The sequence below is a fragment of the Solenopsis invicta genome, chromosome 7 (assembly GCF_016802725.1).
Source record: "Solenopsis invicta isolate M01_SB chromosome 7, UNIL_Sinv_3.0, whole genome shotgun sequence".
Taxonomy (NCBI): domain Eukaryota; kingdom Metazoa; phylum Arthropoda; class Insecta; order Hymenoptera; family Formicidae; genus Solenopsis; species Solenopsis invicta.
The window spans coordinates 13,731,641-13,754,380 of NC_052670.1; the positions used below are offsets into that span (position 1 = coordinate 13,731,641).

General features: G+C 29.2%; 1 protein-coding gene across 2 annotated transcripts in view; it reads right to left on the minus strand.

The window, feature by feature from the left end:
• Positions 1-7,992: 7,992 nt before the first annotated feature.
• Positions 7,993-22,740, minus strand: part of LOC105201568 (fatty acyl-CoA reductase 1) — a 31,740-nt gene continuing 16,992 nt past the window's right edge. The window contains exons 3-9 of one of the 2 annotated variants that reach the window (XM_026137741.2): positions 21,781-21,929; positions 20,944-21,053; positions 19,227-19,419; positions 15,933-16,178; positions 14,673-14,849; positions 14,487-14,573; positions 7,993-9,137 (exon numbers count right to left, since the gene is read on the minus strand). In XM_026137741.2, coding sequence (XP_025993526.1) covers positions 9,059-9,137; positions 14,487-14,573; positions 14,673-14,849; positions 15,933-16,178; positions 19,227-19,419; positions 20,944-21,053; positions 21,781-21,929 — 1,041 coding nt within the window. In that variant the 3' untranslated portion in view covers positions 7,993-9,058. Of the gene's footprint in view, positions 9,138-14,456; positions 14,574-14,672; positions 14,850-15,932; positions 16,179-19,226; positions 19,420-20,943; positions 21,054-21,780; positions 21,930-22,740 lie in introns of both variants that reach the window. The other variant, XM_026137742.2, reaches the window with a different exon arrangement.

Sequence of the window (22,740 nt, forward strand, 5' to 3'; positions counted from 1 at the left end):
TAAGTGAACATTCAAAATGGCCGAGCTTGTCGGCATAAGTGAGAGACATGAGTACCAACATAACGCCACAAAAAGATCGAAATTCGAATATACGTAACCCGCGAAAATTCAAAATTCGCGATACTTTTTGAACACACCTCGTATATATATATCTGTATGTATGTATGTATATACATATATGATATATTTATTAAGTGTGATGTGTATAAGTGACATTATATAAGACATCCTATGGAAGAAGATTTTTAATTTCAGTAGTTACTGATACGGCAACAATATTTTAATAATATAATTTTCAATTAATTTTGAAACGAAAATTATTAGACATAGTTATCAATATATTTACTACTATTTCAGTGGTGAAAAAATAGCAATAATATATTTTGATCATTGTGTTTACTAATTTTCTTTTAAAATTAACTGAAAATTATTATTAAAATATTGTTGTCTTATTAGTAACTACTGAAATTACTTCAAAAAGCCTCTTTTATTTAGGCAGTAATATTTTGGCAGTAATATATTTAAGCAGTGGTACGAAGTAATTATTAACATTATATGTAATTGCCAATAATATTTTCTCTGATATTCTGTAATATTTCCTGTGATATCCAATAATATTTTTTGTAATATCCATTAATATTTTCTATAATATCTAGTAACATTCTTATGTAATTATTAGTAATATCTATGTGTAATCGGCAATAGTTCTTTTTCGTAAGGGTTAAAATGGATTCAAAAATTTTTTTAAGTTTTAATTGGATAGAAATGGATTTGGGTACTTATTGCCAAATCCAAATTCTTGATTTTTTAAATATATTTCTGTCCATTTTAAATATTTTAAATCCATTTCCGTTTACTAGAAATACACGATGCAATTCTATATTATAGCAGAACGTAATCAAAAAGCGCGGTCGCGTCTCGCGCCTGCTTTTTTTTCTCTGAATGAACAAAGCGAGAAAGACAGAGCCTCTTTTATGCAAGTCAGCGAATTCAAGCATAATGAGTTTATCAGATCTCAGTAACGGTTGAACTGATCAAGTTCTGAGTAGTCTCAATCGATAGCTTTGGGACAAATTGTATAATAAAAGTGTTTTTATTTTTTCTCTCCGTGCCCTACGAGCACAGATATCGTAACGCAAAGTCCAAATCTTGACGTTTTTACATTCAGATGCGTTATTATCATCGTCGCCCTCAGAAATTCTCTTTTTCACATTTTCGACACAGAGTGGCGCTGGCATACATTATTAACCATCTCGCGTTGCGCCGCGCCACGCAGTGTTGTTAGACGGGCCCGGTTTTTCACGCATGCGCGTCAAATGAGGCTTCAGTAAAGTAGATCTTAGTGACAGAAAGGAGATCTTTGGTAACCCATACCAATTTTTGAATTCTGCAAACTGACGTTTTTTGATTACTTCTTTTGTCTCTGAATTTTATAAATCTATATTAAAATAAATAGATTAGTTCGCGTTGCTTGAAATCTTTAAAAATTCTTGTACTTAAAATAAAATAAATATACATTTAAGCAAATAAAAAAGATATATAGGAGAGATATATAGAAGAGGGAGACAACAAAGATATTCAATGCGAAAAAAAAATATTGAGTGAAAGCAACGTGAACAAATCGATGTATATTTACCTTACCCTATCCTAATCATATGACGAGCCCGCAACGCGCCCCTTTCTCGGTACACCAGTTACAGCGCTGACTGTAGCCACGCATGCTCAAAAAACCAGGCTCGTCTAACAACACTGGCGCCACGTCTTGCGTTCGCAGACCAAGCTTGGTTTTCGTGACGCCGTACAGCCGCCGCGCCGTGTCCGCCCGCCCGTCCGGCCTTGAAACTCACGGCGATCATCAACAGCGCTCAGCTATCGCCAAACATCCGCGATCGCCGAGTACGCGCGTACCAGCGCGGTAGCGCTACGGCCTTGTAAATACACCTGCCTGTTTATCTGGAATTTAAATCCCCGAATTTAAATAGTTTCCGCGTCCGTTGTCCTATATTCCGATCACCGTCTTTGTCAAATACAAAACGCGTGATATCAGTACAAAATTACCTTTTCAAAAAAAGTTAAAAAAAGGCGCATATGTGTGAGCGCGTGCCTAAAAATCTTTACTTTTTTCAATGAAAATAATATGTATTAATATTTTCTACAAAATCTTTTATTCAAATCTAAGTGGTATTTACTTAAAATAAATATCTTAAAATTGTGTAATCTAATAAAAATGATATGCGTTTCTTCAACAAAATGTATAAAAGTTTTAAAGTGCGCCTATTATAAAGAAAATATACTTTTTCTATGTAGTATTTGTATTCTACAAAATCTTTTATTTTAATCTAAGTGGTATGTATTTAAAATAAATGTTTTGAAATTGTGTATTTAATAAAAATGTATTTCCATTGAAAAATCTTTCATTAGTTTTAACCAAAGTGATTGTATTTAATTTCAATAAGTTTCAATGGAATTTATAACATTTAATTTTAAAAAATTAAAGAGAAAACAGTACAAAATGAGAAAATTTTATATTGAAATAAAAAATTTTTAATACACAAAAACATGGCGTGGCTAGATAAGAACAGCAATGAGAAAAATTGAATAATTTCTATACAAAATCTAATTGCTACTATCTTTCTATTGTCATTAAAAATTTTCCAACCCAAGTGGTATTTAATTAAAAATAAATAATATATTAAAATTTTGTAATAAATAGTAATAGTGAAATAATAGCAATATTTTTTAAACCGCTAAAATTAGTCAAATTTTTTTTTATATTATGTACTCACAGTATGTACGAAAAACAAATTATGAGTAAGGAGACTATAATTTATTCATAACTTGTTTTAAATTGCAAATGATAGAAGTCATCCGTGTCAATAATATACGTGAAGCAATGCATCAGCAAGTTCTTGCATAGTTGCAAGTTGTCGGCAACTTGTTACAAATATTTTTATACTTATCAGCAAAGTAACAGAAAAAAATATCCTTTCATTATTACATTCTTATCAGCATTACACTTATCGCAGATTAACTTTAATAATTTTTCTACATTTGCTGGACAATAAAATTCAACATATTGATACCGAAATGACTAGACATTTTTTGTCGTATTAAATAAAAGACAACGTAATAGCAATTAACGAGCAATTTAATCTGTGCAATGATTTGTTTTACATTGAGTTATTATGTTTTGCTTTCTGGGTGTGCGTACGTGCGTGTGCGTGTGCGTGTGCGTGTGCGTGTGCGTGTGCGTGTGCGTGTGCGTGTGCGTGTGCGTGTGCGTGGTGCGTGTGCGTGCGTGTGCGTGAGCGTGCGCGTGCGTGTGCGTGTGCGTGCGTGCGCGCGCGTGCGCGTGTGTGTGTGTGTGCGTGTGCGTGTGCGTGTGCGCGCACACATACGTTAATTATAATTAGTAGGGCGCAGATGTTCGTGCATGATCATATTTTTAAGCTTTAATTGAGTAGAAATGGATTTGTGTGGTTATTGCTGAATCCAAATTCTTGATTTTTGGAATACATTTCTATCCATTTTAAATATTTTAAATCCATTTCTGTTTCCTGAAAAAACACAATGTCATGTCCATATTATAGTAGAAAATAATATTTATCAGATTGAACAGCTGATTAACTGTTGGACAAATACGATGACTATTAGGCGGTTAAAGCTACTTTCGGGGTTTGAGGATCTAAATCTATATTCTCTTTATTAAAACTAGACACATCTGAAACGTACGCCGCATATTCGTTGAATTTGAAACATTTTATAAAGCCGGAATATGTAATATTAATGATTTTAGAAGCATATACCATATAACTTGACTACGACTATTGACGAATATTTCTGAATAGTAACTATTTGTTCTAAATAATAACTGAATAGCAATTGAATAATAAATTATTTATGTTTCTAATAGTAATAAATAGTAATGTTTTATAATACTACGTGACATTTCAATAGTTTCTTATCATACGGCCTTTTGAAGCATTAAAATAATTTAAACTTCTGCATCAAAATTGTATTGTACATTAGATTCTTGAATGAATACAGATTATTTGATTCTATGCATTCTCTCTCTTTCTCTTTCTCTCTCTCTCTCTCTCTCTCTCTCTCTCTTTCTCTCTTTCTTTCTCTTTCTTTCTCTTTTTCTTATATTTTAGTAATAAACTTAAATTGAAGTTGAACAATGATAATGAAAAATTTTGAAAAATATATGCATAAAAATTGAAAGGAATTAAAGGTGTTGGAGAAGATTAAGATTTTTTAATCAAAAATGAATAAAAAATTAAGAATGTTATTGAACACTGGTTTGTAGGTTTTTTTTAATAATTGGTGCATATCATGTGATATTTTGATATTTTGTGTTATAAAAATAAAAATTTTTCTAATAAAATATTGTTTATTTTAGTAAAGTTTTTTTAGAAATGTGAAATGCAGATAAAGGAAAGAAGAGGAATAGAATAATATAAAAAAGAAAGAAGGAAGGAGGAAGGATCAAAGGAGTTTAGAATAGAAATAAAATTGAAAGGAGAAAGGAATTAAAAGTGTTAGAGAAGGTTAAGATTTTAAAATAAAGAATAAACAAAATTAAAACATCAATTAAACACCAGTTTGAAGGTTTTTTTTTAATAATGTGCTAATATTATATGATATTTTGATATTTTGTGTCATAAAAATAAAAATTTCTCTATTGTAATTTTATTTATTTTATCTGTTTATTCGATAAATTGTTTAAGTTATTACGTGTATTACGGATTCTGCAATATAGACTCTAATCCAACATGTGTTACGTGGATCGCATTTCCAATTATTATTCCCATATAATCTTCTTAAGTAAGTCATTTAATTTAAATTATTTATTGTTGCTTATATGAACAACACAAAGATCTCTTTAAAGTTTCTATAGTAATTATTTTCTTAAATATTTATTGATTCAATTAATATTTAATATTTTAAAATATTAAATTTATTAAAAGTTTTCATAATAACATGCAAACACACAAATGTATTAACAAAATTTTAGCTCAATAAATTTCAAAAACTCTAGGATAAAAGGGTGAATTTATAAAATCTAATTGGAGAGAAGTTCAACCTTTACTAAAGACGACAAATATTTTTATCTGTATCATAGAAAAAATTAATATGTTATTTTAACTTGATTAAATTAATTAAAATTTTAAAAATTTGTAATGTTATGTTTTTGTACAACAATTAATATATGTAAAATAAAATAACATAATAATTTGAATATTTTATATAAAAATAAAGATTTGTGAGTAAAGAACGAAAAAAATTAAAAATGCAGTTGAACGTGAGTTTGAAAACTTTTTAAAATAATGAGTAAATGTCATATTATGAAGTTTTGTGTTATAAAAATGAATATTTCTTTAATCAAACATTATCTCTTTTAGTAAAGATTTTAAAATATATGCAATAAAGATAGAGAAATAAAGATAAATGAAATAATGTAAAAAGAAGGAGAAAAAATTGTGAGAGTGTATAATAAGTAAAAAATAGAAAAAAGAAAGGAATTAAAGAAGGCACAGAATATCACATAGTATTTTGACTTTTTTGTTTTAACACAATGATAGTAAGAAACTCTTCTTCGGTCGCAACTAGATCTTAGTGCTTATATTTATTCTTGTGATTTTATATATTTCTCCAAATTCAACCAAAATGTGCGCCGAATTAATTCCGGTCGTAACACAGCATGTCGAATAAGAATTAGTAATATCACTATTTATATTAAATTAATTAATTTAATATAATAATTGATGCTAATTTGCATCTATATACTCATTTCCTTCTAAAAAAACTGTAAGAAATTTATTGCAAAAAATAACACCTTACCCAGGGTTCGAACCCGGCAATCTCCGGTTCCGGTGTCTTACCACCTCGACTTATCCTTTTTTTGTTTTAAGTATGACAATTTTTTTAACCAAACATTATATTTTTAGTAAAAATTTTAAAAAATGTGTAATGAAAGTAAAGAAAAAAAAGGAAAGACATAAATGTAAAAAGGAAGGAAAAACAATTGTGAAATTGTAAAATAGTTAAGAAATAGAAAGCAGAAAGGAATTATAATAGTACAAATTTCTTACCCAATTTACTCATTGTTATAATATCAATTAATATGCGGTAAAACAATTTTGATGAATTGAAGTTAGACATACATTTTCCGCCGTGACAGTTTGCAGATTGAGTTTTAAATTGAACATTAGATTTGACTCGACTCGGAGTTGAATAGAGTCAGCAAATTGAAGACGCTATAACACTAAAAATGTTTTGAAAAAAAAAGTTACCACCAATTATTTGAAAGTCACACTAGAAATGACATCAAATCATGAAGTAAGAGTGAGGAGACTCAACTTCGTAAAACAAAAGCGTTCTTGATTTATGACTCTGATTGCTGAATGGAACAGCTTTTTTCAGATTGGTCACCATTTTTAAGCTTACTCGACTCAACTACACCAACCCGAGCCTGGCTTTAGCTGAATTTGTTTACTTGCATGAAATAAAGTTCACCTGTGATTTTATGCATTTATATCACAACATGGCATGTTGTGCATTATGTTGGGCATATGGTAGAAAGACAAGGGTATGCTCTTGCGCATAATAAACCACGTGACAATTGAGCGACCAATCAGAATTGTCGCCAAAATACGTCATCATTTCACAGTACATTCAAATATATTATTTAGTTTACTTATAGCGCTCTTTGCAATATTTTAATTAAAATGTTTATTTGAAGAATAAAATAAAATAAATATTTAAAAAAATTTTAATATAAGAATATAATACAAAAAACAGCACTCAGTATTGTAAACAATGAAAAGTAATGTTTTATTATATTTAATTCTGCCTGCTACCGGACGAAACAGAGACGTGCTTTTGATCACAAAGTCGCAGAAAATATGATACTTTTTTTGCACGTCGTTGCGACGTAACCAAATAATTTGAATGTTTCAATTAATTAGCTGTTTGTTGAATTTTCTTTTGTATTATAATTTATATTTTAAAGATAAACAATATTGTACTTTTTAAAAAATGATGTTTTTAATGTAATTACATTTAACACGTAATTGTAAAGACGTTACGTAGAAAAATGTTTTACAGTTGGGCAATACTATCGCGGTATCCGGCTATCTGGTAAAAGTCACTATGCGATGCATCCCTAAAAATTATTTTCTTAACCATGCAATTATAGTCACGAATATCACATATTTTTTTCTATGTATAGTACACAAAACCGTCACTAGATGGCTGCTATGGCGTTTTATTTCTCGTAAGAAAGGAAACACATAAATGGTATAAAAGATGGAGCATTATGAAATTTTTCACCGGTGTTCTATTATAGAATAATTTTTCTAGTAAATTTCCTTGAAAATAAAATTAAATGGAAGATGTTTTGATTTACTTAGTAATTTATTTATATGATGAAAACTAACCTTTTTAAACTTTGAATATTGGAACCATATAAACATAATAGATGTAACTATACACAAAAAGTACAATATTTTAATTCAGAATCACTATAATTTATAGTTTGCACCAAAAACCACTATAAATTACAATTGAATTATGGGGATTGCAACCATTTTCTTCTCTCAGTATATAACTATTGTACATTTTATTTAGCAAGTACTTTATGTAGTAATGCAATAAAAATCAATCTTCATTTTTCAAAATTGGTCGATAATTTTCAGGTCACAATTAGTGCATAAGTAATAAAATACACGTCATTACAATGTTGCTGTCAACAGAAATTTGGATGTTATTTATGCGTCAGCGACGTTGCAATTACGTTTCGAAAACCAGTTGAGATGTTGCTGAGACGTAGCATGCGACAAGTTAGCACGTCACAGTGATGTGCTTCTTCCGTTTGATGCAGGCAGGGAAATCAAACTAATATATGAAAGAAGTAGGAGATTAGAAAATATTGGTGTAAGAAAACTAAAAAAATATATTCAAGGAAGAGAAAAGGATTGAAATGTGTAGATTACTGCATTATATTTTATTGTTAGTAAAGTTTACATTTTTTTTCTCTTATTCTTTACTTCTGTTCTGTTGACATATTTGTCTATTCATTATACGAATACAAATTTATGTTTGTGTACAAACAAAGCACAGAATTACTACACGAGGTAATTTCTGCGGTTGTATTTTCTGTTGTACAATTGTAGCCAATTTGTTAAAAATAAATTTGTTTTTGCAAAATTGGGATTCACGATATTTCTCAAATTCAACACTCATTATTCGCGTTGCCGTTTGAGATAGTGATTTGCAACTATATTCTGTTAATGTGACGTAATCTAATGACAATCACGTGCTTTACCCCTTTACTTTCTGTATCTGCGTAACAGGATAGCATCGGATGAGCATACCCTTGTCTTTGTATTATGGTTAGGCATATACATATATAGTTTTTGTTTAATACACGACCTCCGATAACAAATTCTAAATAACAATTCTAAATAAATTATGTATACAGTATATGTGTATGTTTAGTTGTATACCATATATTTTATAATTTATAAATTTCAAGATTTTTTTTCTTGAGCACAGCACTATTTAAAAACATAAATAGTAGTATATAATTTAAGTCTGTAGATAAAAAAATCTCGATGTTTATTTCAATGAGAAAAATGTAATATTTCTGAGGACGGATTTTAACATTGCTGAAAGTAGTCAATAACATAGCAGAAACATTTTCTTCATGCAATACTATTAATGATTTAACATAAGGTTAATGTTTCCACAATCTTTTCGTGCCATATGGGATTTATTGAAAATATACAATTCCGCTTCTATATTCATTGTATTTTAATTCATTCTTTTATCCATGTAATCAAAACATTGTACCTTATGTGTAATATTGTATATACAATAATATTTAACAACAAACAATAAAATTGTAGTTAAAATATAAATCGTTAAAAAGAAAAATATTTTTTACTAAAAAATAATTTCTCTTTAAAAGTTGTACAATATACGTCTTTAATTATTATACATTGTAGTAGCTTATACGTACAATATTACAGTAAACATTTTTATGAAACGTTTAAAAGATTAACTTATATATTATCCACAGCATACTGAAAACGATGATAATTTCTACCGTTGAGGCAAACAGATCCAATCTAAAAATAATTGCAATTAATGTATTATAAAAATTTTAATTATTTTAGAGATTGTATTTATATTATTTTATGTTAAATTACAAATTGTATAAATTTTTTCAATTGTATAAATATTTTCATTCTGTATAAATTTTATTATGTCAATTAATATACAAAAGCTTTAATAAAAACGTTGACCTTTTTACTTATATTTATTTTTATTTATGTAAACAGCTTACGTAATTTGTTATTAATTTTATAGTTAACTGTTAGTGGTTATAAGTGATTAATAATAATGTTTTATTTGTCAATGATATAACAAATACAGAAGATAGTCAATAATTGTGAATACCTAAAAAATACTACGGAAACCTCCTAATAGAGAATATGAAACTTTTCACACTCAGAACTTCCATGAGTATAAAAGTCCATCAAGAATTTTGGGTTTGTAAAAAAATATTTTATTATTTAAGTAATTTTTAAGAAAGTTTAAATTATAATATTTGTCAAACAAATAGTATTTGATATAGGTATTATCGTTACACGCTACAACACAGACGACAAACGAGATAAAATATGTGTCTTATTAGAACCACCATCCCAACCTTTTGGATGAGAAACTGCACATCGGAAAAATGTAAAACTCTCCGTCCTTCAGAAATATGTTATTTATTTTGTTTTAAATGGTTAAGATATTAATATATTAAAATATATATTGCAATTTTAATATATTAATAAGAGGTTATTCCATCATTTGTCTTTAACACAAATGTTATTCTTGTTTAGAATAAAGGCATACAACTAATGAAATACCTTTCAAGAGCTATTGGAAAATGCTTAAGAAATTCCTGCCGCTAATTCTAAGATTATTTTTATATGTGACCTGTCGGGATCTTATTCCATGGAAAAATCCAGATATTTTACAGGACCTACATTCGAATTACATGGGACCTATGTGATTATTACGGTCCTATATGGAATCATTACTGTACTATATAGGACCATTATGGTCGTACATGGTACCAAATGAAAAAATGTTCTGTTAAAAGAACATTGATTAGTTAATTATACAAGTGATGGAGAAATAAATTTGCTTTTCACACTATTTTCCAAAATTGTTCTCTGTTCTTCAAAAGAACAGAATAACATTCCATTGCTGGCTATTCAAGGATTGTATTGTTATCTTCATGCCACATTATATTGGAACAAGGATTTCAAGAATAAAGTTAATGCGAGACTTCTTTCTCTACAAATTTGTGGTTCGGCTGTTTATAACGGATGCCATGCAGATTGGAGAAGAACTGCCGGAGCGGACAGATGTGCTGTCCCTCATAATCGGTTTTGCTCTTTCCTTATATTCTCTTGTGCAACTAAAATACACGTGTTTTTTTTTAAAAAGTTCTCTTTTATTTCCGTGCGAAAGTGTACAAATGAGGAAACAAGAGTAATTTTGCGGGAGCATTGGAGACGGTTATAAGAGTACAATATTTGGAATTTCTTCTAAAATAAAACGGAGAGCGAGACATGTCCCTTTGAATGCTCCCAAAAGAAGAATATGTACACTTGCGGTTGTTGCGAGACCCTCATTGAAAGAGTCAAGTGCTCGTCGGAAGAAGTTACAAATTTTGATTTTTTTTTCGTGCAATGAGAAAGAAGCTACAGAGTCTCCGAGAGGAGCAGCAACACCATGCTGAACATGCAGAGCATAGAACTTGTACAGTTGTGAGCTAAAAGGTTGCAACATATTTTCTTCGGTTGTTTTTGAAATGTAGACTTGCTCGAACGGCGAATGTCATTGGTTCTTACCTGTGGATCCAACTAATTAAACATCGAACCATCTAACCATCAAAGAAAATGTGTTGTAACCTTTTAGCTCACGACTGTACTATTGGAGGGAAAATACAGCCTAAAATTTGACGGTGTAACAGAGAAACGGAAGATATAGTGTTCTCCTTTTTCTTCCTTTTGCTGTTTTCTGCGCATGATCGTCAACTTTCAAAAATAAACAAAGTGTATGAATGATCAACCAAAGACAAAATATTGACGTTATTCATTTATAATCAAATATTTACTGAGTTTTTAAAAAATAATTAATTTTTGCATTTTATGCGGTAGTTGCCGTCAAAAAGAAGTTTAGTAAAAGAAGTTTTGCTTTATATAGCGTTTTGACGTGCGCATTGCGATCAAAAGGATGAAAATACCTTCCTCTTTCGCACACATATATATGTCTTTCTCTCTCGATCGGTTCTCCTAGACTTTTTTTATGCGTTAAATGGGCTATTCCCTTTCCAATAGTATAAGTTCTATGAGAGTGTCTCCAATAGTGGGATAAGGAGTTTAACAGCTCCGGGAAAAGCTTCACGGAACAGAAACTATTCAGCTAAATCCTTTGATAATAAGCAAAATTGCCGCAAATGTGCATGAAATTATTATACAATTGCGTTAATTTGTTTCGTGCCAAAGTAACGAACTTCAAATTGAAATTTGATACAACGTATAACGTGGAACGTCTTTACGTGAATTCTTATCGCAATTTAATTTGATTGCTCGAATTGTTGGGAAAATCGGAAACAAAAACAGTCGTTTCGGTTTCGTGTTTGAGGAGGAAAGCTCGCGCAGTGCTCAAAAACGTGCAAAATTTAGAGAATTTAAAATTTACAACATTAAAATCGAAGTTAGTATTACGCTTTGGCAAGATTTGATTTTTACAGAATTACGAATAGAAAACAAAATTTTAAAGGAAGCTTAGCTTCTTTTGGTGCAGATGTGAAAAAATTATCTCAGTTAGCTTATCTCAAATACCCGCATTCTGTTCGAGACAAAATCGCTTGAGTGCAGTTTGTTTTTGCATTGTCGGATTGTTGTCTTAAAAGATCTCTCCAGAGGGAGAAAGTAATATCTTTGAGAGTCGCGATTGAGAGAGCAAAAGCTCTAAAATTAATTCAGTAGATTACTATAGAACGGGAAAAGAGAAAATAATTAGAGAAAATAATTGTTTCTATCTTTTTAATAAAAAGCAGAATTATCGCGATTCTAAAAAAAAGGAAAATAGTTTTTATAACGTAAACAGAAAAAGAAAAGGAACAAAATCTATATTACAAAGATAAATTTGAAAAAAAAATAAAGCCAGAAATAACAGGAACGTTGAAAGTAACAAATGTTGACATTGCGGAAAAGCAGAACGTTTTTAGTGTTTCTACTATTCCTTACTTTCCCTTTTAACTCTAGCTTTCGATACATATTTTTGGTTATCTTCCTCTCCACCTATTGGTATTTGGGACTCTGTAACTTTACGTGTTACATTTCTAAGCAGAAAGCATGTTTTCAAAATTATAATATACGAAATCGATACTTGAAAGTCTGATAAATACAATAAACGATATTCAAATTGAAAAAAGTTTTAGTCCCAAATAATTACAATTTAAAAAAATATTGTGTTTCACAATATGGCAAAGAATGAGTACTTGTATAGGATTCCTTCCATGTAGGGGAAACTAGAGTTAAAACAGAAAGTAAAGAATAGTTGTGCTTGACGAGGCGGGTTTGAGGATCCAAAAAATGTTAAAAATAAACTTAATTATTGTTACAAGTTTAACAAAAATAAATGTTGACAGGATGATTTAACTGGTAAAAGTAGTTAAAAGATAATGCGATTTTAAGATTGATACGTCGATTTAGTAGTATTTTTGTTGGCAAGTTGAACAAACACAGATTTGATATTAATAATTGTTGTTTAAAATACTCTAAGAAAGAAAAAATTTGGATAAAACATTTATGAAAGTTTAACTTGAAAATAATTTTGTGCATATTTGGACGTTGGTTAGTGATATAAATGATGAGTGCATTTTAGGAATTGACTCTCTGAAAAACTCAATTTGATAAGATTATTTGATTCTATTTTCTTTTCTAGTCAAGTTCCTGAAGTGCAAGAAAATGTTAAATATTTTTGTTTGTTGAATTCTTTTAATAGACTTCTTTGGAGTCTTGTTGCACTTTTTGAAGAAAATTCTAAAAATCTAATCAATTTTAAAAAGAAGTTTTTAATAAACTTTTAAATAAATTTTAAGGTGTATTTTTAAAAAAATGTTTTAGCAGAGAGCTATAAAGTTGATAAACATGTTATTGATGTGAAAAATTCTCCCATAAAAAAGGCCTTCGCCGTGTTTTGTTTCAAGTGAGAAAACTGATTCATAAAACGATGTTATTTTCGAATAAAAATAAAATCTGTATTAATAACAAATGATGGGTTAATTTCTTTTTACTAAAAAAGTAGTGTGCTTTGGAATTTTGCGTTATTTTGTTTACTCCCTGTACTCAGTAAATAAATAGTATTAAATAGATAAAATGCTACATAATATAGATATACATTTATAGATATTTTCACTATAATTATCTGAAGGGTAATTGTTAAAACTAATTAATGATATACCTGTTTTTAAAATTATTTTACTTTGTTATTTTCCAATAAATAATCAGATAATTAATTTTTATTGGAGTTGCAACAAATTTTAGTAACTAATCAGTATTGTGCTTATTTGGCGATGTTTTTACTATTCGACCGAACACCGAATTTTAAAGCCATTATTTGGTCGTACATCGAATAATTCTAAAGTAAAAAATAAACGAAAATTTCGAAATGTAGACTGTGTTACCATTTTAGCCTCAGATGCATGTTATGCTCAAATAAATATTTTATTTATTTATATTGCTAATAAAATTGTATTATATAAAGTACAATTTGTTATACAATGTATTTATTAAATACAATTATTTTGTCATCTGCAAAGTTTAATTTTTTTGAACAGTAATATAAATGCTTAAGAATAATTTTTTAAATCAAATTTTAATTTTATTTAAACTAAATATTCATTAATTTCTATTTTTTGATTTTAAAATTAGTCATAGTAATTAAAATCAAAAGGATGCAAATTATGATGCAAAAAACGAGTTTCTCTGCACTGGAGAAAAGTAGTCTAATTATTTTTTTCTCATACACATTACCTGCTTCTGAGGAAAGACGCTCTGAGTAAACACTTCTCCCGAAAGCAAAAAAGTAAATTGTCCGAATCTTTGTTAAATAATGTGGGAATTGATTTTTATTTTTTGCACACTAGTAAGTCAATGATAATGTAAGTATCCAAACACCAAGTTACAGTTATATAAGTTTTAATTTTTATTTAGTTTTAACAATGTAATTGTCATTTAACATTGTTATATAATAATTACATTATTAAGTGAAAAATTATAAGTAACATTTATTTAACTGTAGCTTGGTATTTGTTAGGTAGTTAATAGAATTTGTCATCTAATAAACGAGATGTTATGAGTAACTATACTTACAAGTGTCACCTACTCTTTTAATACTTGTACCTTTTATTACGTAGTATGAATGCATGTATTCGACTTATGTCCATTTTCTCGCGAAGAAAATATTTTTTGGTACCAATTACACAGTTCCTTTAAATCATAAAACTTTTATTAACGTGTATTTATAAATAGTAGTTACCTTTAAATTACCTTATTAAAAGATATAATATAAAGATGTAATACGCTTACTTGTAATACTCTTTAATATCGCAATTGGAACAATCAAAAGAAAATGTATCCTGGTCTTTAGGTGGGATGGTAGATATCAAAAGTGACTTATTTGTATTGCCAAATTTCCACTCATTAGAGGAAAAGTAGAACACCGCATTGGCGGCCACATATAGTTTTCTTTGAAGTTGTACTAACCTGATTTACATTTATATCTTATTAACACAAAACGGTTAGGTATAATCACATAAATTGAATTATATTAGTGAAGTTGTAGATTCAAATTTTATAAAATGTGATAAAATACATATTTCAAAGGACATATATTTTTCGTATATTATTGTAAATGCAAAAGTTATAGTATACAAATATTTCTTCCAAATATAAAGAGAAGCCGATAAGAAGCTAAATTAGAAGCTAAATGTAAAAAGATGTTAATATGTAGACATCCGTAAAGCACAAAAATATTGCAGCAACATTACAAAAATGTTTTATCGCAAGATTGCAATATTGCAGAAATATTGCTGTAATGTTTCAGCAACATTGCAGCAACGTTTAAATGTCCGCTTTATAAATATTGCTATACATAATATTGCAACTACATTGCAATATTACGTTTATGAAATATTGTGTTCTGTGCACATTGGAAAAGTACATACAAAATAGTAATAAAACACTACAAAAATACAGCAATGGAAGAATACTTGCGAAAGAAAAGAGATCTTTCTGTGTGATTAGCGCTACTCATGCTCGCTACTCGCTTTCATGGAGAGACACAGTTACGTTAATAATTGTATTAGTAACGTAACTGTGTACGTACTGTAGTACGTTTTAAATTTTATAAGTGTAAAATTAAAAATTATAGCAGTAATTGTTACAATGATCATGCATTATTAATACAATAGCATAGGTCATTATAATTTTTTCAATGTTTTTTAAATAATAATATAAAATTGCTGAAATAATATTGAAAAAAGTAATCTTTGTAATGTTTCTGCAATATTGCATTGCAACATTGTAATATTACAGCAATATTGTTGCAAGTTTTTGTGCTGTACGGGTAAGGATTAAGAATATACACAAAGTGATATTACAAATTAATCTATATTAAGAGATTTCTTTTACTTTTAAAGGAAATATACTACTTTATTTTAATTTGTTGCATATTTATACAAGTATTTCAATCACATTTGAATATATTAAATCTACTAATTAATTTTATACATGATAGATTAATTTGTAATTTGTACAAACTAGTTAAATGTTTAATTTAAGTCTCACATAGGTCGACGTCCAAAACATTTTAAAGCCAAATCTATTAGCACCGCTGGAAAAATATGTAATAACATCGAATATATATAGAACAAAGTATAATTTTTAGTAAAACGTATATTAAATTTCCAAACTTTTCCTTCGTAAGGCATTTCATTTTCTGTAATATCCTTTAATATGTTTAATTCATCTTTATATGTAACAAATTTTTGCTGTGCACAATTTAAAACAAATGAAGTGGATTCAGCAGTAAACCTAATAATAATTATACATTAATGAATAAATATTATAAATAACAGATTCATTATTTAAACAAAGTTTTACAACGTTAATATAAAAAAGTAAATAAAAATAATAAATTTAAAAAATATGACAAATATTTGACAAATTTTGAATTGCAAATACAAAATATTATTAAAAATATTAATTTTTTAACGTGTTATACAAAATTACATGTCAAAAATAAAAATAAATACAAAATTAATAATTTCTTGCTTACATATTTTACTTTTGTTTTTTTTTTTATAATAACTCAGATAGCATATAAACGATTATAAAACGTCCAGTAGATGTTCGATTTTTGATGTCTATAGGCTAACCCAATAAAACCTGACAGGAACTCATTGAAAGTCTTATGGACTTTCGTTTTTTACAACTTTGGATGTCCATTGAACATCCAAAAAGTACGTAAAATGGATATGATTATCAATACTCTCTTACTCCTAATTATTGTTAAAATAAATATTGAAATATACAAATATTTATAAAAATAATATTTATAAACAGTAATAAGTCTGAAATACAAGATTAACTCATTCCAAGCAGAAAAAAATATTTGAAAAATGTTATTAAAATCATTTCAGAAACGTTTTTAAAAACGTTAAAAATATAGATAAGTTACCTCTTTCATTAAAAAAATATTTATTAATATTGTGAAAAACGTTTTTTTAACGTTAAGTAAAATAAAAATGTTTTTTAAATCAAAGAATAATTTTTTTTATGTGAAAGTAGGCAGTATGTTAGAATTATATAATATTCTTAACTTTTTGAATTGCAGAGGTTGTAACTTTGCTGAGGTTCTTTTTCAGGAATTTTCTTCGGAAATTTCCAAGCAATCACTAATCCAAACCGTAACCGCACCAAACGATATGTTACTTCTACGGTTACTGCAAACTGATTCCTAACGATAAACTGGGAATACTTTGTGTTAACACTTGAATATCATTGTAGATCAGGTTAATATATGTATGTTATATTAAAGTATATTATTTGTATAAACATATACAAAATTATAGTATTTTATTGATTTTCACACATAAATAACATTGGAAATAACTTTTCTGTTATTTGTTTAACCTTTAAACATGTAAGTGGGTCTGAGAGACCCCCTATGAAGTTTCGAACGCTTCCTGCGTGAAGACGGAATGTGATAGGAGGTTTGAACCAAGACGTAAAAAAAGTTTCTCTTTGGATTGATATGGTTGATCAACTTTTTTGGTCAACTAGAATTTGAACGGCACGACAGGAAAGTTTTGTTAGGGTCAGTGCGACCCATATAGTGTGTAGTTTTTTTGTGAGTATTTTATATAAAAAAGCTGGACAAAATACGTTTGAACAGGTCGGTTTGCGGATGTTACTCGCATATACTCTATCTAAAGTTGGAATACTATAAAATGCTGTAGAAAAGGGAGTTTTTCTGAAATATATCATGAAACATATTAATTTTCAAATTTAAACACAATTTAATCAAAAATACATCATATTCGCCTTGTTACATGAGCACTTTTTTTAATAAAAATGACAATGATATAACTTTTTTTTGAGTGTATGAATCTTTAGCTTTAAAACGCCGTATTGTAATCCCTTTAAAAGTTTTTTGTTGCAAAGATATAATTTTTTTTTTTAAGTGGATTTTTAGATGCTCAAAAATACCCCATATTCTCCATGCTACATAATTATACTTTTTAAAAGGAATGACTTTGCCAAATTTTATTTTGAAAGTGTGACTCTTTAGCTTTAAAACCCTGTATTGAAAGTCCTTAAAAGTATTTATTGCGAAGATATGATTTTTTGAAGAAAAAGTGGATTTTTGACCAATTTCTCATTTTTGGTTAATGGGTTTTCCTTTATAACTTCACAATAAATTATTTTTCGGCAATGCTGATTGTGCAGTCATACTCCTGAGATTCTGAACTTTGATTAAAAAAAAATTCTAGAAAAATATTAATTGTAATCAAAGTTATAGCTTCTCAAAGTTGAAAAAGTCTCCCAGACCCGAAAATGTGTTTCCGTATTTTACAGGATCGGTGTATTTAAGGGTTAAACATATATACTATTAAAAAAAATCAATAAAGTACAATAATTAAATTAAATAAGAAAAAAATAGGAAATTCTCATTGATTGATTTTAAATCGATATTTTAAATAATTATGTAAAATAAATTAAGATTTAAACGTTTTTTAAATAAATCTGAATAAAACTTTTTTTTTAATGAAATTTAAAATAAATGGTAATTGAAACAATATTTTAAATGTTAAATAAGTGTTAAATAAATATTAAATAAATATTTTAAAAACATATGAAGCATTAAATCTGCGCGCTAGTAGCGCGTTTTCTGATTGGTATATCCTATGGACGTCTAAAAGTTGGTCATCAATGGACGTTCAAAATCGAACATACGATGGACATTTCATATTTATAGTCGTGCAGACGTAAAATGGATCTGAAATGGATGTCTATCAAATGTCCTGTGCTATCTGGGATAACGCAATTTAATAATTTTTAATACAATAAAGCCTTCCACATCCGAAATAATAGGGGTACGAAATTGTTCAGTTAAGAAAATTTCCGGATAAAAGAATAAATACACTTTTACATTAAATTTTATGTATTTAAACAAAAACTTAAATTTTTAACAAAAAGTACTTTATATGTTCAAATAAACTTAAATTCTTTACATTAATAACTCTTGTTTAATTAAGAGCTGTGTTATAACCGTAACAACAATTCCGCACGCAGCCTATTGAATTTGAGGGAAGTATAACAAATCACACAAACAAATATAAGCACTAATATCTAGCTACGAGCGGTATTCGTTTAATTTGTGTTGTTACATTATCGATCGAATATCTCTCTATTTTAAATTTTTTTACATAAGAAAACAACATTAATTTTACAATATGTTATAACGTTCAAATAGTAGAACTTTCAGATATTAAGTATTCGAATAATGGAACTTTGGATATGGAAAACGGTACTGTATTTCAAAATCTAAGCAAATGTACAATATATTGAGGATCATACGTAGTTAATCCAATCTTCCAACATACAACTAGTATAGCTTTAATGACAATGTCTACTGGTACAAATTTTTCAGAAACATGTTTATTAGCGTAAAATATTTGTTGTATTCCTTTTGCTGAAGCAATAAAAATACCGATTGGACCATAAATGTTATCTATCCATCCTGGCGTTGGTTCTATCAACGATGGATATACTATAACACACGAAATGTGTTTGTTATATTACAATTAAAATTACATTAAAATAATTCTGTGAACGCTCGTTTCTTTGCGACGCAAAAGATAAAAAGAAAAAAATACAATTAACCCACAAATTAAAGTTACTATCTTCTAAGTTACGTTAAGGACATAGCAACATATTTTTACGTTCAATCGAATTATATAGGATAAGATAAAGCATTTTGTGCAGTGAGTGTTTCGTGCAATTCTAATTTTTTTAGACAAATGTAGTAGATAGAAATCTGCCGTTCTAGTACGTTATTTATCATTCAAATACGCATTAAGGTATATACAAAGGCTTAAATCTATTAAATGTTTCTCACGTACTTTATAGACAGAAGGGTGTTTTGTAGAACTACAATTAAATTCATTCTTCTGCAAAACATATCGCTATTTTTAGTAAGTGTTTCTCATTTTTATTGTAATCTGTACATTGTGCGTTGTAGTCATTGGGATGTGTGTTATCAAAGAATATCGTCCTTTGCAATAAAATATGTAGTGTTTTTTGTTACAAAGCGCGATTTATGACAAATGGAAATTGGGATTGTTTTGTGCAACATAAAGAAGCATTATGTAGTGGTAGAGTCATGAAATATTAAAAAGTAAAATCTTCATAAAACGATCTTAAAAATGGTACCATTTCTTTTTACCGACAGAAGATACTGATAGTCATAAGTGCTACCCCAAACATACGGTTAACGCGACTTTTATTCATTGCTTTCAGTTTTTTATTTGTTTGTTTTTTGTGCGTTCCTGCCCGTTTTGGTAGTGGAAAACTGTACAAATACATTTCACCATTACAACTAATCAGGAAACTAATCATCTATCAAAATACTGTAAATTTTAAACGTTTTATGATGTCTGATGCATAGCGAACAGACGTTGACGTCACAAGCCAGAAGTATAAGGACACCTTCAAAGACATTTTTAGTATCGATAAGCGGACCGTTTTTAGAAGCAGAGATTTTACCTTTTTAATACTCCATGGATGATAGGGTATGTCTCTTACAAATTTGAAAAAATTAACAGAAATAAGTCAATTTAAAGATTTAAGGATACAATTTATTTATTTTGTGTTATAAAAATAAAGTAATTTAATATTTTTAATGATTTTAAATGTTTCGATGGCTTCTGTAAGCATATGTACATGACATTTTGTCTAAAACATGGAAATATAACTGTAATATCATATAAACACACAATCAAGACACATGAGAATGCATTACGATAAAGAAGCGTAAGATTTATTACGTTGCACTAAACAACCCGGGGTGTTTTGTGCACATTGGACTTGTTTTACATTTTATTCTGTAGCTTCAGATAGACGCAAGCTGCCGAGATTTACGATAACGCATTTTAAAGCTGAAACACACTTTTCATTGATATCAATTAGGTTTGTCTTTTTTTCCCCTTTCTGATATAATATTACAAGGGTATACTTGACAGTAATATATTAAAATTAAAATTTATTTTTAACAATTACATTAAAATCTACGTACCTGAAGAAGGTCTTACAATTGCACAAGGCAAGGAGAAAGAATATTCTTGTATTATACTCTCTGCTAGGTTTTTCGAGAAAATATATGTATTGACAGCAGAGTCCAAAAACCTGTACATAATTTTGGATACACGCAAAATTAAAACGTTTCTTATTATATTGTCCAACAATTTAAACTTTTTTTAAAGACCATAATGCAAATCAGGAAAATCTCAGGTAAAATCCAATTTTTATTTATTAAACCTTAATCTACCCTTGTGTTACTCCATCTTTTCTTATTATTAAGATACTCTAATACACTAATAAATGTTTGTGCAAAAATTTATTTAAATTCACTTACTTATTTAAAAATTATTTATTAGAAACTACAGCAATATATAATAATTTTTGCTGCAAAAACAATTATAAATTAATTTTTTTATTGTTTTCCTTTTTTTAACTAGTTTTAGGGTCAAAATTCAGGTATTTGAGACCAACGTTTTTTTGTTGTTGATTAAAAGACAAAGAATACACCAAGGAAAACTTAAAATTTTTTAATTTTGATAACTTTCAGCTTGTATTGTATAGCCAAAATACTCTTGAAATGCGTAAAGGTAAAACATGTGACTTTTCGTTCTTTTGACACAGAAAAGAAAAGGAAAATAAACCGTTGTCATAAAAAATTGTTTTAAAAAATAAAAATTTTCTGGATCATCTAGTTTAATCCATAATCTAAAATCCGTGTCAAACTGTGTTATTAAAAACATGAGTTTAAACAGAGAATAGTTCTAGGTGAAAAATGCTACTTTGGTACGATTAGTTAGAAAATTTATAAGATTAATTTTTGTTTGTAACTTACTTAGCCGTAAACACATTTAAAACATGCTCATCATCTAATAACTCGGCCACTTCGATCATCTTTCTCCAATCAAAAAATGGTGAATATACTTTTTCTTCTATAAACGGTTCCTGTATATTTGTATATACTGTACTAACATACAATAGGACCTACAAGGAATAAGAGCAATTAATTTGTAACGACCTGTCTTTTTCCGCGCACGGGGCGGCGTGGGTTCGGCGGACGAGGACGCGGACTGAGGTCGCCAAGAGAACTAGACGGGTGTTGTTGGATAAATAAGCAAATCTTTATTTCGCGTACGGTCGGTACAATATGTACAAAAGCGTGGCGTTCTGGCCACGGCGCGCGGACGGACGGATGGATGGCGGTGACGCTCGGATGGACGTAACAAAGCTTAGAATTTACGCGCGGACAGACAAACGAAAATCAGAACGCGCGGACGGAAGGACGGTATGTATACGCGAGATTCGGAACGGTCGGAGTTTAAACGTGGTATCATACACGGTGTTTATTTACAGGTGCGCGGAATTCGGAATCCTTGTTGACACGCTGGTACCGTGGCCTTGCCGAAGGCCACGGCCGTAGACGACGCGCGCGCGGTGCACTTTGGCCCGATCGCGACGCGCTGCGGTTGATACCGCAATGTTCGGCGGTGGTAATCGATTCACGCCAAGATCTCTTGGTGGAGGCGCGGAACTCCACACCCCAAGTCGTGAGTCGATACCGAGACGGGACGGCAGATCGGGGAAGTGCCGACTACCAGGATCTCCTGGTGGAGCCCAAGATGGACTTGAGTCCGTGAACCGGCGGTCTAGGAAAGCGGATGGCTCGCGTCAAGATCGCTTGACTGAAGCTAAGGCACTTAACTCCGTTGAGCAATCGGGATAGACTTCCTTCTCGGACGGGAGATCGGACGGAGAAGAAGTCTCGACTTTAGGAGCGGCAGTGCTTATATACCCG